The following is a 22,953-nucleotide window of genomic DNA, read 5'->3' on the forward strand; positions in this document are numbered from 1 at the left end:
ATAGTCATTATTTGCAACAATCTGTCCCTGCTCCCACTGTGTGTACAACAGGACACTTTGAATAGTTTCTGTTAAATGCAACAACTAGACCGGAACTAATCAAATGGCAAAAATGTTGTCTTACAAGAAGAACTTATGAAAAATCCTTGCTTTGTTACATGATCTAGTGTGCTGTGTAGGTACTGTACTTGCTCTCATTGTTAGCTCATTTATGGTCCTACCACTAATCAATCAAGCACTGCTTCTCAGCAGAAAAATGTGTTTGGATTGGAAGATTTGACTGCTGAGGTAATACACTGGAGTGATGATTGAACACCACAGGCTCAGTGCACACAGAAATCAGAGGGTTATCCTGATGCCCATTTAGCATGAGGGAATTACTGACTCTTTCAACTAACACAGTCAGTGCCATCCATGCTTTCCATCAGGATGCTACTAAAGCTATTAGCAAAATATCTAACACCTGCTAGCCGTGACAAGTCTGATTGTGGTTTCTGAAGGTCAACACAATGCTCTGCTTCTTCAGTAAACTACACAACAAGGGAAATTAGTGGTGGCTGTACAACTCCAAGATGCACCGGGATGTTTGTTACACAGAGATATTTTCATTCTAGGTAGTACTGGCCAGATTTGGATGAAAAATAAGACATATCAAGGTGTATGGTCTCTCTGAGTGAGTACAAAAGGGGTCTGTTGGGCCTTTGCAGAGGTAGGCGCTCTACTGAGTGGCATTCCATTAATAAATGTGATATTTACAAGTGTTTCCCTGTGCAAAGAAAGGAAGAAAAACACTTATCTCAGGACAAAGATGATCAACAACATCTGGACTTGCAGTGTATCATGGGGCGTGCAGCTCAACCATATATATTACAATACAAAGCATGTTTGCAAGGCTTGGAACAGCCGACTGGATTTCAGACATAATTTAGTCATCTAGGTTGTTGAGGGGCTTTAAAAGGATAATTAAATATGAGTTATAATGATAATCAAGCACAGATGGAGGACTCACCAAGATAAGGAATGCAGGGCACCATCTTCAGGGAGCGGATGTATTCTCTCATACGGGTATAGTTCTCTTCCTTGGAGGTCAGATAGTTCAGCTTCTCAAATGTGGCCTTGTCCTTCCGACTGATCAACTACAACAACAGAGAAGAAAAATTACACACATTAGATCATCTTCTTTGAAACTATGTTTGCACAATTCCTCTCCCTCATTACCAACATCTTAAATGAACCAAATCAAACTGTCTGTGTTCCAAAACCCAGAACTATACAGATAGAAATCACAGACTGATGGACTGTTGCTTTAGAGATAGAAATCTATGTAGATTCTGTGTTGTTCAATATGATAAAAACAAACACTTGTCAGGGGAAAATGCTGGTGATTCTTAGGACCTGGAAGAAGAGAGTCTCATTTTTCATGTTGCGCCACGGTTTTCCTCTGGCTGGTTCCTAACAATTATTTCTAATGGATTATACTCAAGAATAATTTCACAGGAAACATATCGGAGTGGATTTTTCCCCCTCTTCGGTCGGCTGCAGTAGCCAACTAATTAGACACTGTTCACGCACAGTGAGTTTGAGGAGGTTTGCAGTGCATCATCCTGAATGCTTCAGACAAATTTGGCAAAGTCTGTTTTTGCCAACATGTGACCCAGTGCTGTAGCTGAGCCACAAAGTAAGTGACTTGGAAGATTCTTGAGTGGTACTGGTTTCCATCAAGTGTACAACCCTCAACCTGAAGAGGTGCTGGTGGGTATATCAGTTTCTAGAAACAACACAAAATTGAGAAATTCCTGACATGAGACACCTACTTTCGGTCTCTGTCCCACAATCGGAGGGACGTACCTAATTGTGTCTATGTAGGATTAAGTTTTCGTGTGGTACCACCAGAATGCAGATCTCCTTTCCTCAGGCTGTGCAGCTCCTCAATTCATCCTCAACACTCCACCATAAAAAAAAGACTTATCCATGACTTATCCAACCCAGTAACAAACATTTAGAATAACTGTAGAGCTGTTACATGCCGCATTGCTTTGTGTGTGTGCGTGTGTGCATCGTCTCCTTTGCATCCTCAGATACTGCCCTCCACCCTCTCTGGCAATTGCTGACTGGGCACAGCTTCGTCTCACTTACTCATCAGAGCATGGAGGATAAAATATTCTACCAGGTGAGAGCTGCAACTAGTGCCAATGGGACATCCTGGACCTGCCGCCAAAGTGTTATTACCCCAAGAAAGGTGAGGGGATGAGGGTAAGAACAAGAAGATCTGCGCTCAAATGATCTATTAATAAATCAAAGTCTCAAGTAATCAACAACTGAAAATCAACAAGAAATACTAAACGAACCAATGAACTGGTGACCACCCTACCAACAACACTTAATGTGAGCACATGCATGGCCCAAAGACAGCCAATTGGCCTACTGGCACCAGCTGCAACTCTCCAGGTCTGTATCCTCAAGCCACAGATGAGGGAGTAAAAACAGCTGTGTTAAAGAATCCACTGTGGGAGGGGGACAGAGGTACTACACATACACACGCGCATTTCTTGTTCAATAAATAAGCATCACTAATTAACATCACCGTTACAGTAAATGTCACTGCTTTTATTCTGTAACTTAATATGTGCAGCACAATTATGCTTTTAAATCTGACAAGAATACAGTGCATCCATCAGAAATTCAGTCTGCTGACCGCTGATGTGATAACTTATCATCCAACTTCATTTTACATTTTTTATCATCATCATCATCATTATTATAATATAAATTTAATTTACCAACACATATTTACCATTTCTGTAGTAGAGTCTCTAAGCAAAATGATTTTAGAAAAGTGTACAACCAGAGTGACAATAAAAATCTTGAATCTTGTCTCGATACATGACGAATGTACAGTATTGGAGGTAGTGATTCTGTAGTCTTAAGTGAAACAACTGACAGTAGCTGATGGCATCACATGCATAAGTGGAATTAACGCTGAAACAATTAGTCAGTCAATCTACAGAGAAAGAATCAGCAACTATGGTGGTAATCAATTAATCATTTATGTCTACTTTGAAAAGCAATGTAAAGGATGCTTTATCAAATCAATATCAAATATTAAGGTATGTGGCTTTTCCTTGTCTTGTAAAGTAGTGAATTGATAATGTATGATGTTGGCAAGCAAAAACTGGCAGAATAATCAAAATTTAAAGAAATATATGATGGTTGCAGCCCTGGTTGGAATAACGTTCAACACAAAATCATTTTAAATCACTAACTGGAGCTGATAAACTTAATAGCAATGAATCGGGACCTTTAATTATTTGCATATCAAGTAGAGGGTGAAAATAAGGTGTAAAAGTTAGCAGACTCTAAAACGTCATGCTTCTGTCTCAACCTCCCTGTTTGTGTTTCAATCTATTTTGCAATAATACAGTGACTGAAATCTGTAGGGTTTGATAATCATGTAATGAAAATCCGCTATCGTGACAGCTTTGATCTCCTCATTGTTGATTTGAGTTGGTAACCCTGCAAATTCCACTCCTCTCATCTCACTTTATCTGTAATACAATGTGGGTGATGAAAAGCCTTGTAGTGATGCAGAAAGTGTCCCTCTGTACTGGCTCATAAAATCACATCAACAGGAGCCAGGTTTCTCCATGTGTCTTGGCGCTGAGCATCCACTTTTCATGGTCCTATATCAAGTGGTGTAAAAACAGAAGTCATGTTTAAATATTAAAACCAGGACCAAACAGTCTGTATTTGAATAGCCTGGAGGAGAAAAGGTCTATAAGAGTTCACAGCTCACAAACAGCTGAATGTGATATGGAACTAATCATTTAAACAACCTGTTTGGGGAAAAAAGGAGCAGCCAGCCACACTTTAGTACTCAGAAACATAAAGAATAGGATTGGTTTGTGGAAGTAAATCATATGGAGTAGACAGCTAAGCACCACGTGTTATCTCGATTTTCTCTGAGGAATGATCTTCAAAAATCACAAACAACCTTCCACGAAGATCTGATCCACCTAAAACCTCCAGCACAACACTGAGGTCCAGGAAAGGACAGATGGAAAGTTTTTTAAAACTTGCAGTATATTATATAAATATTTCATAATATTATATATGAGCTGTTGTTTCTACATGGTGAGTTTCATACAGAGGATATGATTTAAAAAACAAACAATTTTTCAAATCTTGTTCAGAGAAGTCTGGCAGGGTGTGGGTCTGTGGTTTAAGGTTAGTTACCTGACCAGAGCATCATGTATCTGGCTTCAGGTTAGCTTCCAATTACATGAACGGTTACAGCAAAGTTACACATACAGAAATGCAGGCAAATGACAACAGCCTTCAGGTGCAGGGCTTTCTCCATTCATTTTGATAGGTGTGTGATCTTGTTAGCCGGCAATAACTGCCCAGGATCTTGTGAAGATCCCTGCCCAGTGGCAAGACCTCGAGTACATCAACTATCAGAGGCTCTTCTTTACATATATTTGTCTTGTGACTGCCAGCACTTTTTCCCTGTAGAAATTCTAATTGTAGTCACCATGATAATTAGTGGCCAATTAACACACTTGTTTGAAAAAGGAGCACCAGCACTATTGTTTTAGTAGTGCATGAAGCGGATGACTTACCGCCCAGGTTTTGCTGAGTCTGAAGATGGGAGCGCTCTGCAGAGCTGACACCACTGACACCAGAGAATGAAGGTTGTTCAGCTCCAACAGTTTCTGGGAACAAACACAGATTTGAACAACATGCAGTACTGTACTACATACTGCATTACCACAGGTGTAACAACTGGTGTAACAACTTCTGTTAGCACTGAAGAATGCTCCAGTAATTACCTCTGCTTAACTTAGACATCACGAGTCTTTAAAAACAACAGGGCAGGTGCCCCCATGGCTTAAGTGTTGAGAAGCAGTCTATAAAACGCAATCCCTTGTACACCGTCATGTTGCCAGATGTTGCAATTATTTATTTCAGTCATAATAACACTGTAGTCACCAATCTAACTTATTAGATGAGAAAACATGAGAATACCTAGTGACATCATTAGTACGACAAGAAAACTGCTCAAGCTTACAACCAGTCACAGCTGGAGCAAGAAGTGGTCAGTAAACTTTGATTGTTACAACAGATACATGTTCTAATTTTATCATTCATTTTCATGTTCTCTTCCAAACATATCTATATATGGTATATATCTATCAAGCTTACTTCTTTTTAGCAATGTCAACATTTTCCCAGATCTCATAAATGCACTTGGCAAGTCCAGTCTTATTATTACTGATAGAAATCTACAGCTTAATCTGTGGAATGAAATGCCACATGTACTGTTATAGAGCACAATTATGCTTTTAAATCTAACAAGAATAAAAGGGCATCTATCAGAAATTCAGTCTGTTGACAGCTGTTGTAATAACTTGCGAACCTCATTATCCACTATTAGATGTCTTAGGAAAGAAACCAGTAGTACAGCCAGTCCCCAAACTTAAGAATGAAATTACCATATTTGTTACTGGAAAATCCTGTGGGATCCACCCAAACTTTGAATGTCAACTCTAATCACGACACAAGACTGCGATGAAATATCTCTCGTAAAACTTGTTTTGTGCAGGTCAATTAGGGTGGATGGTAGACATATCCATGGGAAACAGAATTCAAATCTACACATTTAAACAAATCAGATAAATGTAGTACAACTCCCTTGATTTGATCTGACTGTTTCAGATGTAATATTCAATAAATCAAAATATTTGTGGGAATTCCAACCTAATGACAAAATGCAGTGCGATTCCCTATAGGGGGATGATTTGTTCACTATATAAATGTTATTTACAGTACAACTATAGTGAAACGATCTGGAATTGGTTACAGTCACATGTATGAAGCATGCTTCACACGTTTCATCTCAGTCGTATATATTTTTGCCAATTTTTGAAGAAGAGGCAGTTCCGAGTTTCCATTCCATCCCACACTCTGACCTCGGAGAAAAACTTCTTCTACTTCTGTTCCCTGATCAGACCACAAGAGGAGAAACACCATTGTGTTTCTGCCATCAGTGTGTCTGTTTTCTCCATCACTGCTCACACAATGCAATAAAGTACCTGGGTAGCTCCTGTATGCTGCATCATCACAGACTACCTCATTGTTTTATGAGCGACTGGCAGTGACCCATGAAATAAAAATCCACACTGAAACAGTAAAACAGCAGCAGGCTTTCATTTCTGAACACATAACCATGCCTGAAGATGGGCTTATTGTTAATCTTATTAATGCTTTCTATTGGAACATTGAAGATTAACAGCATCATTTGTCCTCTGAAAACATATATTTACTGATCGAATATATTATATAGTATTACTTAGCTTTAGTTCCATTTACGTCCATTCTCTGCTATTTCATGCTTTCACTCCAGTACATTTTGGAGGCAAATACTCTACTTTTACTTCAATACATTTAATTGATTACTTAAGATAATTGTTACTAATACATTTAATATCACATACTTTTCTGTATGTAAACTACATTGTATTTGAGTAACTTTGGTAACATTATGACAACCATTGCTATTAACCTGAATAATTTCTAAACTATTTATTAAGTAACTGTATATTGAAAGGCTGCAACTGATGTTCATAATACATTGTAAATAGATCATTTCTGTGTACTTCATCTATAAACATTTGGATGCAATTATAAAACTGATGTTTATAAACATTTACAATTGCTTTATAAATGATTTATAAAGATTTCATTGTTTGTTAAGAATGAAATAACTATCAGTTTATATTTCATTAATGATGGTTATCATAGAATGTTAACAAGACTTACGACTTTACTTTGTACAGCACTGCATGTATTGATAAACTGAGCATTAATACTATTGTTAACAGAGCAAGAAAGAAGTTGACAACAACAATATTATATACATATATATACACACATATATAGATACATGTACACGATAAACAGTGTTTAAACTGCACAATATCACTTACTTATATCTAGTGCTACAAAATAAATCTGTAACACAAAAAAGATGCTCTTTATGAGTAAAACACTTTGGCATTATTCAGTAATTTGAACTCACCTTTGCTATTTTGACAAAATGGCCGAGTATTTCAGCTCGAATTTTCAGCGTCTGGGCAGTTAAGATTTCTCTCACCAGCCAAAAGCTCACCTGAAACATAGCAACATTTTAAAACATATAATCGCACTAACATATAAGTCTGGGTGTAACAGTTTGATTTAGAATTGCATTCCAATAAAGTTGGAGACTTGCAAGAGAAACCAAAAGATGTAGACACAACAAATTGATATTGAAATACATGTCGATGATGTGCACATCGAGTGACTGGAACGTACCAGGAAGAATACAGATATCCAATGATAGAGAAAGAAAGAGTAGAAGAGCTATTTTACACACCGACAATGAGGACAGATAAAATGCCTGTGAACCGGAGGAAGAAAGAAATATGCTCATGGCAGTTCGGGCCCATTGCCAAATCTTCAGCCAAATCAAGAGAAAGGGATTCTGCAGAGTATCTTTTGCATCATATCCTGCCTCCTACATGCTTCTACCCAGACGCAACCCCTAACCTGAACCATGCAGCATATTTCCAACTTGTTTACACACATCTGACATGGAAAATCTTCTGTTGTGTGCTGCATGAACAGGCAGACATGGGGAATATCCTGATCTGATTCTCTGGATATTGACTGGAGTTCTTATGTAAAGGTGGCTAAAATCATCCTGTAAACTAATTTTAGGCATCACAGTTTGTTTCCAGCTGTTGGGGAGTAATACTAAATATATTCTTAAAAAGTTGTATAAAGCCTTTTGTGTCTTTTGAGCTGAACCTGTATTTGTTGATTTTTTTTTGGCCGATGGCTGAGGACTAACTTGGGCAGCACTGTCTACCAGGTGAGCTAATTGGGCTCCCCAGTAACTTTCATTAGTGTAATTATTTGACATGTATAAGAGATTGAACTATGAGAACTTCTATAAGACATACCTGGTTGAACCTGCGTGTGAATGCGACCACATTGGGAGCCAAACTGTGTTTCTCTTTCCCGTTCCATCCACAGCTGGCCAGTTCCTGCAAATCAGAAAATCAAACCAATTCCACTACCAGTGCAATGATCAATGACAATACCGCACTTTTGGACTTGAGCCAGTGACAGGTGACCATTTGTGCCAATATGAAATACCCTCAGATTAGATCACATTCATGAAAAATCATTACATATTGTCAGTGTTTCCCCTCAGAGCTCTAAATCTTCAAGGTGTGAAAGAAACAACAGTTCAAGAACAACATTCAATTCAATTGCACTCAAATGAAGACTTAGGGATTTCACCATCTACAGTGGTATAATACAGATATAAGAGAATCCAGAGAGTCAGGCGACATAAGGGTATGGTCAAAAGCAAACAGTGAAAGCTTGGGACTTCTGATCCCTCAGTGAGCACTAAATCAAAAGCTGAATTGATTCTAAAAAGGGATACTACTACATGGGCTAAGGCAGCGTTGTGTATGGCATGCTCATATGTTTGATGAACAGAATGTAATAAACATTAGTGAAAGCAAGAGTGAACGATGCTCCCAAGTATGACTAGGCTTTATAAAATGGAAGATGGTAATGTTTCATATCAAAAACAATATGTCATCAGTCTAAATCTGAAGCTTTGGAATCAGGGTTGTATTAAATCTGACATCCAATTTGTTCCCCAAACTTGTGTGTGTTGGTGATTTGGTATTTCACATTCTCTGACACAAACCAGTCATTTGTCAACCAATCACCATGTCATGATGTCATCCATAGCAGGCTGCTTTCATCAGGAAGATAAGGTCTAAATAAGGAACTGGAACTAGCTGGAACTTTAAGGCATAAGGATTCTAGCCAGAGTGTGTTGAGAGACCTTGGAATGGATCGAGTGTTGGACGCATTAAACAGCATGCTCAACAGGCATGGCCACTCTTGAAAATTAAATAGGAAAAATAAAGTTCATGGCTGTGCAGCTGTAAATGCAAGTCGGAGGCCATGTTGTATGAGTGAATTAAAACGTGCAACATGTGCTTGTGAAAGCTTCTTCTGGATTTGATTTATAATTCTCATTCCATGATGTCTCAACCATCTCTGCCTGATTCTCCTCCCTGTATACACTCTGTGTAGGGCCTGTGGTGGGAGGCAAATACTTCAGTGACAGAATTTCATGGGCTAACAGAGGTCACGCAGGGTTTCCAGTGGACAGTTCAACCACTAAGGCCAGTCTGGGTTTAGCTGAGTGACAGCTGTGAATGTCATAAGAGCAACATAACAGGTTTTCTTTGGGACTTTCTTTTGTACAACTATTTCAAAGAAGTAAAATGTAACAAGTTATTGCTGTTCACTTAAGAGCTGTTGTTGCCTGGTAAGAGTATCTAACAGTTATCAAAAAGATAATTATTAAGAAATGAGATGAACTAGCAAAACACCTCAAACAAACAGTCATTTAAAGGGCTACACCGCAGCTGGACAATGTTAAATGGAAATTATGCTCTTGACACAGGGCCCTCCTACCTCTGGCTGTATCGCTTTGAAGACTGGTGCATCCATCAGAGTGATTTGGCTCTGACAAACAAGAAAGATATCCACATTATTTTTCAATATGTAGGAAGCTAAGAAACAATATACTATACACAGTATAGTATAATAAAATATAATACTGTTATACACACACACACACACACACACTATTTATAGGGTAAACAGTACAGTTACTCTGGTTCTTCAAAAAGAATGCTGTTAGCTGACAGCCAACCTCCACCCTCCCGAGCATGTCAGGTAAGACATAGTGAGCTTCAGGTGAGATCTGTTCGGTCTGGTATGCTGCATCAAAACTGAGTGACATATGAAGCATACTCACAGCAAACTCCTCCGGTGTGACCTTCAGCACATCAAAGACAACTGCATCATAGCTCTTGGCGTAGTCCACACAAGGTCCATCCAGAGAATCAGAGCTGCTGCTAGCCTGAGAGAAACACACGTTAAACTGTCATAGCAACTGTTTTTTACCTGTGTACCCTGCTGCTGGGGCACAAGGGAGAATTTTTGACAACAAACGATTTATTATCTTAACAAGGATGACAAAATGTAGAATGTCAACCTCCACACACGTATTAGGCATACATACAGTACAAATTCTCTAATGTTTCTTGTCATGTTTTTTTGCAGAAGTATATATGTTTTTCATTTCACAATGATGTCTCCTACTTCACTGTAAAATCCAGGTTCTCAATGTTTGTAACCTGGAGGCTTCAAGTCTTGACATCATACAGTACGTGTTTGTATAATACTGGACCGGGATTGGCTCAGAAACCAATTGTTTTTCCCATTTTACCTTTATCTAATCTATTGAGTGGCCTCATAGCTTAATTATTTACTTGTATAATTCACCAATGATTTTACCAGACAATTTTGCATTATAAGCCCTAATAAACATTTGGCTGTGCCTTGGCAGCTTTAGAGTTTTGTATCTCACATAGGGGCTTTGCCATTCCAAATGAATCAAGATACCACCTTATCCCATTCTCTTAATTGCCTATCAGGAATATGAATGGGTAAAGACTGAAACAAGTAAAGGAGTCTGGGTAAAATATTTGTTTCAATAGTTATTATTCTATTACCAAAATCCAGGGGAAAAGGGTCAAATTGAACACTAGAGCTTGTGTTTTATCAATGTTAAGGGAGTAACCTGAAAAGGCTCCATATGTCTGCAAAAAATCCATTACATTTTGGAACTCCAGTCTCTGGGTTCTTTAGACTGACCAAGACCTCATCCGTAAAAAGGCATATTACGACTGTGTACCTCTTATCATAATACTTCCTAGACCTGAATCTTGTCTTATCGCCTGGGCAAGCAGTTCAATAAATAGATAATACAGCCCTGGACTGGCTGAACAGCCCTGGCGACAGCCATGTTGCAGGTGAATGGTTCTAGACAGACGTCCGTTGACCTCAACTCTGGAAATACGGAATAATGTTTTGATGCTCTTTATAAACTTCTTGTGGAAACCAAATTTCCCCATAACTTTATGGAGAAACCCCCACCTCACTGAATCAAAGGTTTTTTCTGCATCTATGCTGGGTAGGACAGACCTTAGTTTTTCCTTTTTTATGTAGTCAATGGTATGTAGAGTCCTCCTTATATTGCCCTGGGTCTGTCTACATTGAAGAAATCCACATTGGTCCTCATCAATCAAAAAAGCATCGCTTCCTACATTCTTTTGGTTAAAATGGCGGCATAATATTAATGGTATTAATTTTTCCCTCAGTGACTTCTACCATTCTCCTGGAAATCTGTCTGTACCCGGAGACTTGCAGGATTTCAAGGAGGAGATAGCCTTGTCGATTTCTTTCACTGATATTCATATAAATCGATCCTTGAATAGACATCATGGCGGTTTGTACAAAAGTTCAAAATGAAAAGAATTTGGCATCAGAATAGCCACACCCTCGTGTATCCTGTTCTCAAGGATGAATAATAAGTACAACCTCTTTATGTTTTTGTGTTCTTGACTTGTTGTTGGTTTCTATGGAGCCAGAAAAGTGACTTTAAAATTTGGCATCCAAAAAAAAAATTGGCATTGAAAACAAAACCAGTACTGAAAAAGGAAACATTGTCATTGAAACATTTGTATTGAAAACAGTTGTATTGGTATTGAAACAAGGATTGGCACTGAAAAAATAAAGTAATTCAAATAATTCAAATCCGAAAATCTTATTTTATTGGGATTTTTTTGTATTTTTCAATGACAATCTTCAGATTTTTTTCTTCATGTCACTTTTTTTTCAGTGAAAGATTTTTTTTACATTGTCAGTTTTTTTTTCAGTGTCACTGATTTGCAGTTTCAACTTTCTGTCACTGTTTTGGCGTCGAGAGGGAGGGGCCTGAGGGGAGGGGCAAGTAGAGCGTGGAAACTGAAAATCAGTGACACTGAAAAAAAACTGACATTGTAAAAAAAATCTGTCACTGAAAAAAAAGTGACATGAAGAAAAAATCGGAAGATTGTCATTGAAAAATACAAAAAATCCCAATAAAATAAAATGATAAGATTTTCGGTTTTGAATTATTTGAATTACTTTCTTTTTTCAGTGCCAATACTTGTTTCAATGCCAATACAACTGTTTTCAATACAAATGTTTCAATGACAATGTTTCCTTTTTCAGTACTGGTTTTGTTTTCAATGCCAACTTTTTTTTGGATGCCAAATTTTAAAGTCACTGTTCTGGCTCCATAGGTTTCTAACCAGAATATAATTTGCGCCTTTTCCTTTTTTGCCTTTTAAATAATTTTCCTCCACTTAATTGGTCTCTTCAAGCCATTCACATTAAAGAGTTACCTTAAGTTCTTTTTTATGCATTGGTAAACCAGAGGTCTTTTAGACACTCACTTGTAATCCCCCATAACAATGAACAAGAACTATGAACAGTGAGCATTGAACAGCTATAATAAGAACTACCAGTAAGTAAAAATTGGGCATACATCAAAGACGTCGTCCCTTGACCTCTTGTGTAGGGGGACATTCTCCCTTGGGATAGTTGTGTGGGTAGCTGACTGCCTTAATCAAATTAAAAATAAAATCCCTGGCCAGACAAAATCAAACAATGTCTTGTATAGGACAGCGGAGAGCTTAATCTTAATTTACAGTTTGGGTAGGGGAAGAAAAAAAAATTACATAAAATAAAATTCAACATTCATAGAGAAAATGCAGCCTACTGTCACTGTCCAGTTTTCAATAATAAAGATGTAGACAAGGTCAGTGGTCGGGGAATGTTGATATTATGCTGAAATTAGGTGAATTAACAGTAACAGTAACATCTGTGTCCATTAAAGGCGGTTGTTGGAATCCATGGAGCTTGTCGCAGACACTGCCCTCTGTCTCGGCGCAGTGTGTTTTTTTGCCTTGTCCCAGCGGGAGGCTGACCATGTTCTCTCAGTCAGCCTTGGGGTCACAGTGGAGGCCTTTGCTCATAAATCCTCAGCAGATTCCCTCCTCTTTAGCACTCTCTTAATTGGCACATAGTCTCCTCTCCTTTTATCGTTGCGTAGCTGTGGTCGAAAAAGACCCTTTTCCCGTCCACGGTGATGGTTTTTTTCCACGCCGCATTGATAATCTTCTCTTTGGTTGTGTATTTCAGAAACCTCACAAGCATTGATCTCGGGGTGGCAGTCTTGGCGGGTTTGGGTCCAAGTGCTCTTCGTGCGTATTCAATGCTTAGTTCGTTCAGACCAATAGCCTCTCCCAGTTCAGTTTTTATAAGATTCTCCACAAAGCGAACTACTGAGGTCCCTTCCATCCCTTCCTTGATACCATAAATCCAATGTTATTGCAACACAATTGTTATTCAAGTTCAATGAGCTTTTATTATTATAAACCCTATTATTATAGGGTTATTTTTTCAATAACCCTATTTTAAGTCAATCTGGATTTACTGCACCTGGGTTGCCAAATGTTTCCACCTCTCCAATGCACCGCTCGGCTTCTTCAATTCTCTGCAACGTAGCTTCCATATTACTCGCCGTCTCCACCATCTTCTGGTTAATGTCTGTTCTCATTTCACCAAGTTGTTTCTGAATGTCCTCTTGAAAACTGCTCTGGAAGTCTAACAGTTAAATTAAGACATATTTTTGTCCATGGTTACGTTTATGACATTGGGAATGGAGGCTAATGAGAAAAACCCATTTTCATGTTTTAATAAACACTTTAAAAATAAATCTCCTTGATTGACGGGGGGTTTCTGGTAGTTCAGTCGAGAGCGGAATTTATATGCAGCCATCTTCATCCTTGCACCACCAGAAGTCAGAGATCATTTACACTTTGAGCAATGAATTTGGAAATGTGGCTTCTGGCGTCAAACTGCACACACATCATTCTACACAGTGAAGCTCAAATATTCAACTGGAGGGAAAAAAAAGAAAACACAGTCGCAAAATGTCTCATTACTCTGCTACTGCAAAATCTTACTTAAGGTGCCATCAGTGATGTATTGTATAATCAACCACTGATGGTCAGACTGCCCTTAACACTTTATCTGGGCATTTATGATCTTCAAACAATAATTCCTTGTGATTTTGATGATCTACGGGCCTCTTTTCTATCCACTGCAGCGTTTCTCAGAATTTTTTCGCATGTCCTACTATAGAAACACAAAATGTTTATGCTCTACGATGTTTATCATTCACTAATGATAATAAGGAAAGTAACAAATTAACAAGGATCCAAGTTTGCACCTACATCATTCATATTCATTCATTTATATCAATTTAGTTTCACTCCATATTTTTCCCCTGGTCCTCCACCTCCTCTCTGTCAGCTTAGCGAAGTGCAAACTTCGCATAAAAAGATCTCACACTGACAGTTTGGCTTAAACTTCACAGAATTTGCTCAGATTTTTTGACACAAGATGATTTTTTCCATCTATACTAAACTAACAAGAACACACATGAACACACATATACAAGACATAAGATATCCTCAGCCAGGCTCCCCCTTTGACCACTATCTAAACTAAGGAGCAATAGTTTGTTGTCTGGGTCCCAACTTTTGTATATTGTCATGCATGTGCACAAAGACATGCAGCAGAACATGTGCTTTTGGATGAGGCCACATACAAGCCAGTCAATGGTTTCACACTATTACAGTCATCATCAGGTGACAAAAAACTATTCAAAGAGTGTTTTTTTTAGTATTTACAAAATTGTAAGGTGATTATACAAACTCAGAAATATGTTTTTTTTTTCTATATGTGAATAAACTGAGTAAGCTGTTCTCAGAGGAAAATAAGGTCACTGAACACTGTTTGAAGCTGGAAAGGTGGCAGGGTCCGCCACATATAAACAAAGTAGAGCAGTTTAAATTGTGTTGTCATTTAAGGTCAGTGTGTTTATTCAGTCATGAAATCAGAGAGTTTGATTATTTAGATTGTTTAGGCAGAAACAAAATCAGCCAATGAAGTTCTTTCTCTTCTCATTTTTATTTAAAAATATGAAGGATTTACATAATGTGATTCACTGGGTTACAATAGTGAATCAATGATTCCATTAAGTAAAAACAGATTCTTTGCTCCTGGAATATTACCCCTTTCAAAATATAATACTATGGCAGAGATACCACGGAAGTTTCCCTTAGCCTCTTTATTTAGCATTGAGGCAATCTGCTCTGAATGTTGGCTTTTTATCCTTCCAGGGTTAATAAGTTTCAGCTCTGGAATTTTAATCAAAAACACTAAATGGAAAGGTTATAAATAATACTTGGATAAGAGAACAATAGGATGGGTTCATTCCATGAGCGGTTCTATCCTTCTGTCCAAATGTCAAACCAATACTGAAGCCGAAGTTGCTTTTTTCATGAGCAGGTCAGCGCCTCGCATGGAAGCTCTATCATTGTCGATGTGGGAGTGTGTATGTGTAAATTCACTGAATGAGGCCAATTGTAAAGCGCTTTGTTTGGTATGGTAGAAAAACACTATACATGTGCACTTCTCATGTACAAGAGGAAATTTGTATAAGTCATTCTTTTGGATGCTTTGGATAAAGACTATGTGCAAGTGCAGCACAGGTGGAAAATAAAGGCAGAAAAGCTGATCTTTCCAATAAACACGACATGAATAGTCTGTCCAACAAAATTGTGATTCATGATATTATCCTGATAATCATAAAAAACTACAAATAAATTCCACCTAAACACACTAGAGTCACTTTCACCTTCAAGTATTTTTTCAGAAATAGGACATCTTCTTTTAGACACCTTTTTTTATCACAGATCACCGTCTGCAGATCTATCATCAGATCATTAAGTCTTTCCTAAACAAATAAAGGATATATAAATGTTGGTACTGTAACCGTATCTCGCTGTGGTTCTTTAGTTTGGAATCCATATTTACACACATCTGATTCAACTTGTTTTGTGGGGATACAACAGCACTCACCATCAGAGATGAATGGCTCTTTATTCTGTACATCACTTTTATCACTGAGGATTAAGACTGCAACTGCCCTGCTAATGACAATGCAGTTAGCTGCTCATGAAAACTGTAAACAAAAGCTGTAATTCTGCTTCTCTAAATACACTGCCAATAATCCTCCTGGACGCGAATAGTCCACTCTTCTAGGATATACAAATCTGTGCAAAGTGCAACCTCTATATATGTGTGGACCATAACCATTGGAATTATGTCAAAACATGGTTGCGCCAGGCTGAAGCCTCACCATCTCAACTGTACATATAGAATGTCATTTTTAAATTGTAAATATTTCAAATATGTTTATGTATTAACTTTCGCACTTAATTATCATGGAAGAAATACCAAATGCTTGGACTGAAATAACATCATGGACATAGCAGTTTATTATTAAAGGCAGTTGCTATGGAAAACTTTATGTTCATCGCAAGGATGACAAAAAGTCATTTTAAATTTGTTAGTAATAAAACAATTTCATAATATCTGTATGTGTATTTCTGCTCCCATTGTGGTACTGTTTATTTGAGCAACTACATCTGCAGACTACCCCAGAGGATTACTGGTGCCTGCGAATGTGGATTGTGATAAGGAGTCTTCATAATTCTACAACTAGCTGTGTTTTTGTTTCTACTGAACTTTATTACCATCTACTGGATTTTAAGATGTAGGCCTCTGGCATTTATTGCACCAGGGCAGGGTGCCCTATCTCGCAACATCTTGAAAGTGAAAAATAATTAGTGATCCCTGTGATTTGGACCTTCTCCAAAATCTAAAGGGTTCTTCACTGGCCCTTTTTACACCCGTACACCAAGTTTGTTGAAAACAAACCAAACCAAAAACACATCCTCCTTGGCTGAGGAAAATATTTTTAAATGGCAGCTTATGAATGATTAAGTCAGAAACTGAGGTCGAAGTTTCCCTTTAAGTTGTTAAACACAGTTCATGGAAATTCATTTGTGGAACTTCATGATGGATCAAAACTGAACTTTGCTCGTCTCAGCAGTGTCTGTGTGTTTTCTGGCAGTTTTGTGCTGGATGGTATGGTCATCAATGCCTGCTGGTGCCACCACAGCCCTGTGTCACCACGCTTATAAAGGCTAGACTCTGTTACTCACGCTGACTGTCTGCTACTCATGCTGACTGTCTGTTACTCACGCTGACTGTCTGCTACTCACGCTGACTGTCTGCTACTCACGCTGACTGTCTGTTACTCATGCTGACTGTTTACATCCAATGTTTTTTTTTTGTTATATTTCAGTTACTTACTTAGTTCATTAGAGTGATGTGTCTCCCACTTTTTTATGACCCAAAGAGACCAGTTGTGACAGCAGTTATGACAAACAAATCAAAATTGTTCAGCCCTGAGGCCTAACTTAACAAGACTAGCAGTGGTTCTTACCTCTGAGGTGACTGAGTTGATGCTGGTGCCATCCGAGAGTCCGTTCCTGCGATACATGCTCACAGAGGGACTGGTGGGATGCACAGGTCAGGGCGACAGAAGCCTTTAGCTGAGGGACACACATAACCTCTCATCCATGCCTGGAAACACAAGACACAAGTCTTAAGCATCTTTAAATCTGATCTGTGCATCATATTTCCCCTTAAGTAGCTTTAAAGTTAGTAAAATCTTTTACAGCATTATGAACAGTTTCTTCTGTATATGCGTGTGTTAGTTCAAGCTGCCACGTTTTTTAGCAGCACTATCACATCAGTCGGAATCAAGACACATAGCCATGTGGCTTGCAGTTATCAGCAGTGGTATAGAGGTATATTTAGATCCCGGCTCAGGTGATGTAACTTGAGCCAGTGTCTGACTGAAATCCAGAGGTGTGCCGTAAAAAAATGTAGGTTTATTAGGCCTCAAGCCTACTCCACATCTCTGCTCAAAGCTAGCAACTCAAAGCCACATTTGCCACTGATAGCATAATTTACCCAAATATCTGACCATTAAACCATACAAGATGTGGAAAACATATTGATGCCATGACATGGAGTGTCAAGTGTCAAAGCCTGCACAAACCTGGGCATAATCCTCGATGACAGACACCCCAAACATCACTGCTGTGACCCGATCCTGCAGATTTGCCCCCCTAACATCCACAGGATCCAATCTTTCCTAACAAAGGGCGCAACGCAACTCTTGGTCCAAGCGCTAGTCATCTCCCACCTGGACTACAGCAACTCGCTCTTGGCCATTGCAGCATATCTAGAACGCTGCAGCATGCTTCATATTCAATCTACCCAAATTCTCACGTGACTCCCCTCCTCCATGACTATCACTGGTTTCCTGATGCAGCACATATCGGATTCAAGATGATGGGACTAGCCTTCAGGGCCGTCAACGGAACTGCACCCATCTACCTCCAAACACTTGTTAGACCACACGCCCCAGCACGAGCTCTTCGCTCCTCGCTCCACTACATCAGCTGGCCGGCTGGTACCACCATCGCTGAGAGCAAATAAAGGTCGCTCAGTGAAATCACGATTCCTCTCTATTCTGGCGCCTCAGTGGCGAAACAAACTCTAGACCAATGCCAGGACAGCAGAGTCACTTGCCATCTTCCGCAAAAGACTCACTTGTTCAGACTTTACCTCGACTCCGCATAGCATGACTTCCAACAGAGACCGTTTTTCGTCAGGAAGCTGTAACACGCCCAGCTCCCACGGAAACTGTTGGTCAGCTTTTACAGGAGTACCATTGAGAGCATCTTGACCAACTGCACAAGGGTGTGGTATGCCAGCTGCACTGCTGCCGAAAGCAAAGTCCTGCACCGTGTGGGTAAAGCAGCCCAGCGCATCGCTGGGACAGAGCTTCCTAAACTGGACACTGTTTATGCTGCCAGGCTGAAGAAAACAGCATCTGTAAGGACTGTACACACCTTATCCATTCCCTATTTGAAACGCTACTCTAGGCAGACAGTTCAGGACAATAAAATCCCCCACCTACAGACTGAGAAACAGCTTCTCCCCTAGAGCTGTTACCTCCATCCACCCCCCATAATGAACAATCCCTCCCACAGAAACTGCAGCAGCGATTGACATACATACTATATTGCGCCACCACTATTTTGCCAATTACACTAGCCATTCTGAGACAGGGCACCAAGCCGCCAATTTGCCCGTCCTTTTGGTGGCTCGGTCCGCAGTTTTAGACCGAGGCCGGCAAATTGGGGGTCTGTTTTGGTCCGCCGATTTTCCGCCTCGGAGGGTACATTTATTTCCGCCTCGCCTGCCATCTAAAAACGAGGTGACAATGTGCCGGCCTCTGCGTGAGGTGGGCGGAGGTGTCAATGACCTGCACTGTTGTGCGACCCACAGCCGGGGAGTTTTAAAACCCTGAAACAGCTGATCACGGCAGTCAGTCCATCATTTCATCCGTGAACATTAAGATGAGCAACTGGACAACCGCTGAGATCCAGGAGATGCTAGCGTCTCCTCGGTCTCTGTAGCTGTTTGGTTGTGTTAGCTTGATGTTGTGTCGGAAAGCTAAGAACGATCGCTACTTTCAAATTAAAAGCCCCCCGCTAAGAACCCAGTTCTAAACTCCAATGGGGTGCAATGTAAAGCTCTTATTTTGAAGACTAATTCTTTGTCACTGTTCACAGCCCAACTTCAAGCTTCACGTCATGTCACATGTTTACGCCTACCTCAGAGGCGGCTTTTGGAAAAGGAGGAATATAACGCCTTCGTTTTAGCAAGACAGGCTGGCACATTGCCGCCCTTACCTTGGAGCAAATGTGCCATCTTTTCTATCTAAAAAGGGCTACTGTTTAAGCTGCTACTTCTGCCTTTACTGTATACAGTATATACTTTTGTATATCTTTTTATACGTATATTTTTACTATATATTTAATTTAGTATACTTTCGTTTTCTTAATTTGCAGTATTTGTCTCTACTACCAGAGGAGAAAGCCATTAACAATTTCATTGTACATGTGTAGAAAAGGCAGGTTACCTCTCATGATTGTTAAAATGAAAAATAAATTAAATTAATAAAATAAATCAAATTAATAAAATACATTCTGAATGTTCTTTTTGGAGTTTCTTCAATTTGTCTTCTAAGTTTTTATTGTCCAATTTTTCTTTTCGGGACTGAGCTACATGTCGAAGTATCCTTGAGCAAGATACTGAACCCCAGAATTGCTCCTGATGTGCAGTTGGCACCTTGTGCGGCAGCCACTGCCATCAGTGAGGGTCCTGCAATGAGCTGGCGACTCATTCAGGGTGTACCCTGGCCTACACCCATGAGTAAAACTGGATTTGGCCCCAGTAAGCCCCGTAACCCCTCAGGAGGATAAAAAAAGCGGCAACATCCTGCGACCCTCACGGAAAAAGCAGAAAAGAAAAACGAACGAAATGAACGAACGAACGAACAAATTTTCTTTTCGTAAAAGGAAATGGCTATCATTTTGCCTCTAATCACGACCTTCAGTGCATCCCAGAGCACAGATGGCATCACCTCTTCGTTATCATTGTGTTCCAAGTATGATTTAATTCCAATATTCAGTTTTTCTTTGGTAGCTGGATTATTTAAAATGTTTGAGTTCAACCTCCGGAGAGTACTCTTAATCTTAGTATCCACTAACTGGACTAACATGTAGGATTATGATCAGACATAATCTGGGGCCTACTTCGCATTTATCTAATCTGCAATGGTCTTTTTTTAAATGTAAAAAAGTAGTGCTGGGGCCTACTTTGCATTTATCTAATCTGCAATGGTCTTTTTTAAATGTAAAAAAGTAATCGATCCAAGAATAGACTTTGTGACCAGATGAGTAGTGTGTGTGTAGTCTTGACCCATTGGGTTCACCTCTCTCCATACATCTACAATACCCAAATATTGATTCTTTTAATAATGTTTTTTGCTTCAGACTTTCCATTAGAAGAGTCCGTCTATGGGTTTATTCGAATATTAAAGTCGCCACCAGATATCAAGATCCCTTGGCTTTTTGTTGTCATTAGTTCAAATAAATGTTTATAAAATTGGACCAGTCACTACCAGGAGGAGCATACACGCTAAAGAGACTCATCAACGTACCCTCCATTTTTCCTATAATCATAACAAATCTACCTTTTTTATCTTTATATTCAGATGTGTTCATCATTTACAGCACTGGATCTCAAGATCGCCACTCCTCTCTGCCTGCTCAATCCGTGGGAGGAAAAGTACATCTGTTTAAATCCCGACTTAAATCCCTGACTAACTTGCCTGAATGGTGCAAAGCTTTTGACTGGGGAACTCTGGAGGAAGTGACTAAAATAAGACAGCATGAAAGAAGCCACAGATGCAAGCAGATGGTCAAGCTGTCTAACACCCTCTAATGGCCAACTGAAAGGCTGCATGTTGGTGGGACCACTCCTGAGAAATACACAGATCAGCCACAACATCAAAACCACTGACAGGTGATCCGAATAGCGGTAATCATCAAATTACAATGCAATGTTCTCCAAAGAAACCTTGGGTATTGACACTTGTCACACACTACCAATACAAACACTGTTGTGGTACAGCTTTTATGGCAATGGAACTCCCAAATGGCAGTACTTGTCACAGGGGGTACTACTAGTCTCTGTATGATGACTTCTGTGTCTCTCATGGAGTTTTATCGAGTCTGGAAGAATAACCCAGCTATTTCTCGGGGACTACAAAGTTCAGGACGCCTGCATTACAAACTGGTTGGAGTTTATGAAATGTTGGCATCTAACAGGAAGAAAGCATTTAAAGAAAAAGATGCAATTGTGTTTATGATGGGAGACACAAGATCCTGTATTTTTTTTTTTTTTTTTTAACCATACAAGAAAGTAAAAGTATCTCAGCCTCTGCTGCCTCAATTTTAGCTATTCCTTTTTACACGTGTCTCTTTTGAGTCCCCAATTTATAGTGTGCAACACACTAAGTGATTTTAAAATCAAACCATCACAGGTTTGAAGAAATGTATTTGGGGCATTGTGCTTTTATTTGATAGTTGATAATGTAAAAAGACAGGAAAAATGGGGAGATTGACTGAAGTGATGAAGAGAGAGGAAAAAGAAGTAAGGCAGAAGATGAAGATTTATTGAAAAAGATGGAAGAGACAGACAAAACCTGCCCATGTGCGAGGTGACGGAGACATGCCATAAACAAGCTATAAAATCTGAAAGGGCACAAAACTGAGAAGTCTCAGAACATAACTTTATACAGGATAGTCTCAAGCAAAATAAATGAAACTGGCCACTTGAAGAACAAAAATGCTGAGTTGTGAGTCTAATTGTTCACTTATATGTTAAGTGTAAATAAAATGTCAGTCGTTTCTGTTATTCTGTAACAAATTCATATACTATCTTGGTATTTTTAGGCTGAATGGCAATATATGATAGATATCTTGATATTTTCTAGTAAGTCAAAGCCAGATGAAATAGGCACTTTTAGTAAAACAAACTGATCAAATTAAAACACAAAGACATGGTTCCCATCCCAGCTGCACAATATATTACATGTAAATAAAAAATGATTCAATAATAAATAACCTATACCAAATAAAAATAGGCCCATCTCTGGGAATGCACCTTCAGTTGCTTTAAACAAAGGTCAGATCAGGTTTGATCAGGCTTATCAAAGTAGAGTGAAGTTACAGGTTTTCATCTCCTGCGTAACAAATTATACAGCTGTGCTGGTTCTGCTGCTCGTCCACCATATTGTAAAGGAAACATTTTTGTACCATTTGTTTTTGTGCTCTTGATTTACAGTCAGGAGCACAAGACAAAAAAACATGCAAATACAAAAGCGAGTCTCCCATCTGGGATAATAAAATGACTGAACTGAACACTCATTGGGACCATTTTCAAATAACTGAGATAACAGACCATTGTTTTCTTTTTACAAACCAGAGTCCCTTTCACACGTGCACTGCAACCTTGAACATCCAGACATTCGACAGTGTCCCCCCTTTCAGTTCCCCGTGTGGACCGGCACTGTGTCTG

General features: G+C 39.2%; 1 protein-coding gene across 1 annotated transcript in view; it reads right to left on the reverse strand.

Annotated features, from left to right (window-relative positions):
• The window catches only part of LOC115592456 (ras-specific guanine nucleotide-releasing factor RalGPS1), a 115,245-nt gene that overhangs the window by 68,202 nt on the left and 24,090 nt on the right, over positions 1 to 22,953 (reverse strand). The window contains exons 2-8 of the mRNA XM_030435186.1: positions 17,393 to 17,532; positions 9,896 to 10,000; positions 9,550 to 9,600; positions 8,004 to 8,087; positions 7,079 to 7,168; positions 4,620 to 4,712; positions 1,010 to 1,136 (exon numbers count right to left, since the gene is read on the reverse strand). Coding sequence (XP_030291046.1) covers positions 1,010 to 1,136; positions 4,620 to 4,712; positions 7,079 to 7,168; positions 8,004 to 8,087; positions 9,550 to 9,600; positions 9,896 to 10,000; positions 17,393 to 17,449 — 607 coding nt within the window. The 5' untranslated portion in view covers positions 17,450 to 17,532. The remainder of the gene's footprint in view (positions 1 to 1,009; positions 1,137 to 4,619; positions 4,713 to 7,078; positions 7,169 to 8,003; positions 8,088 to 9,549; positions 9,601 to 9,895; positions 10,001 to 17,392; positions 17,533 to 22,953) is intronic.

The sequence above is a fragment of the Sparus aurata genome, chromosome 12, assembly GCF_900880675.1.
Source record: "Sparus aurata chromosome 12, fSpaAur1.1, whole genome shotgun sequence".
Taxonomy (NCBI): domain Eukaryota; kingdom Metazoa; phylum Chordata; class Actinopteri; order Spariformes; family Sparidae; genus Sparus; species Sparus aurata.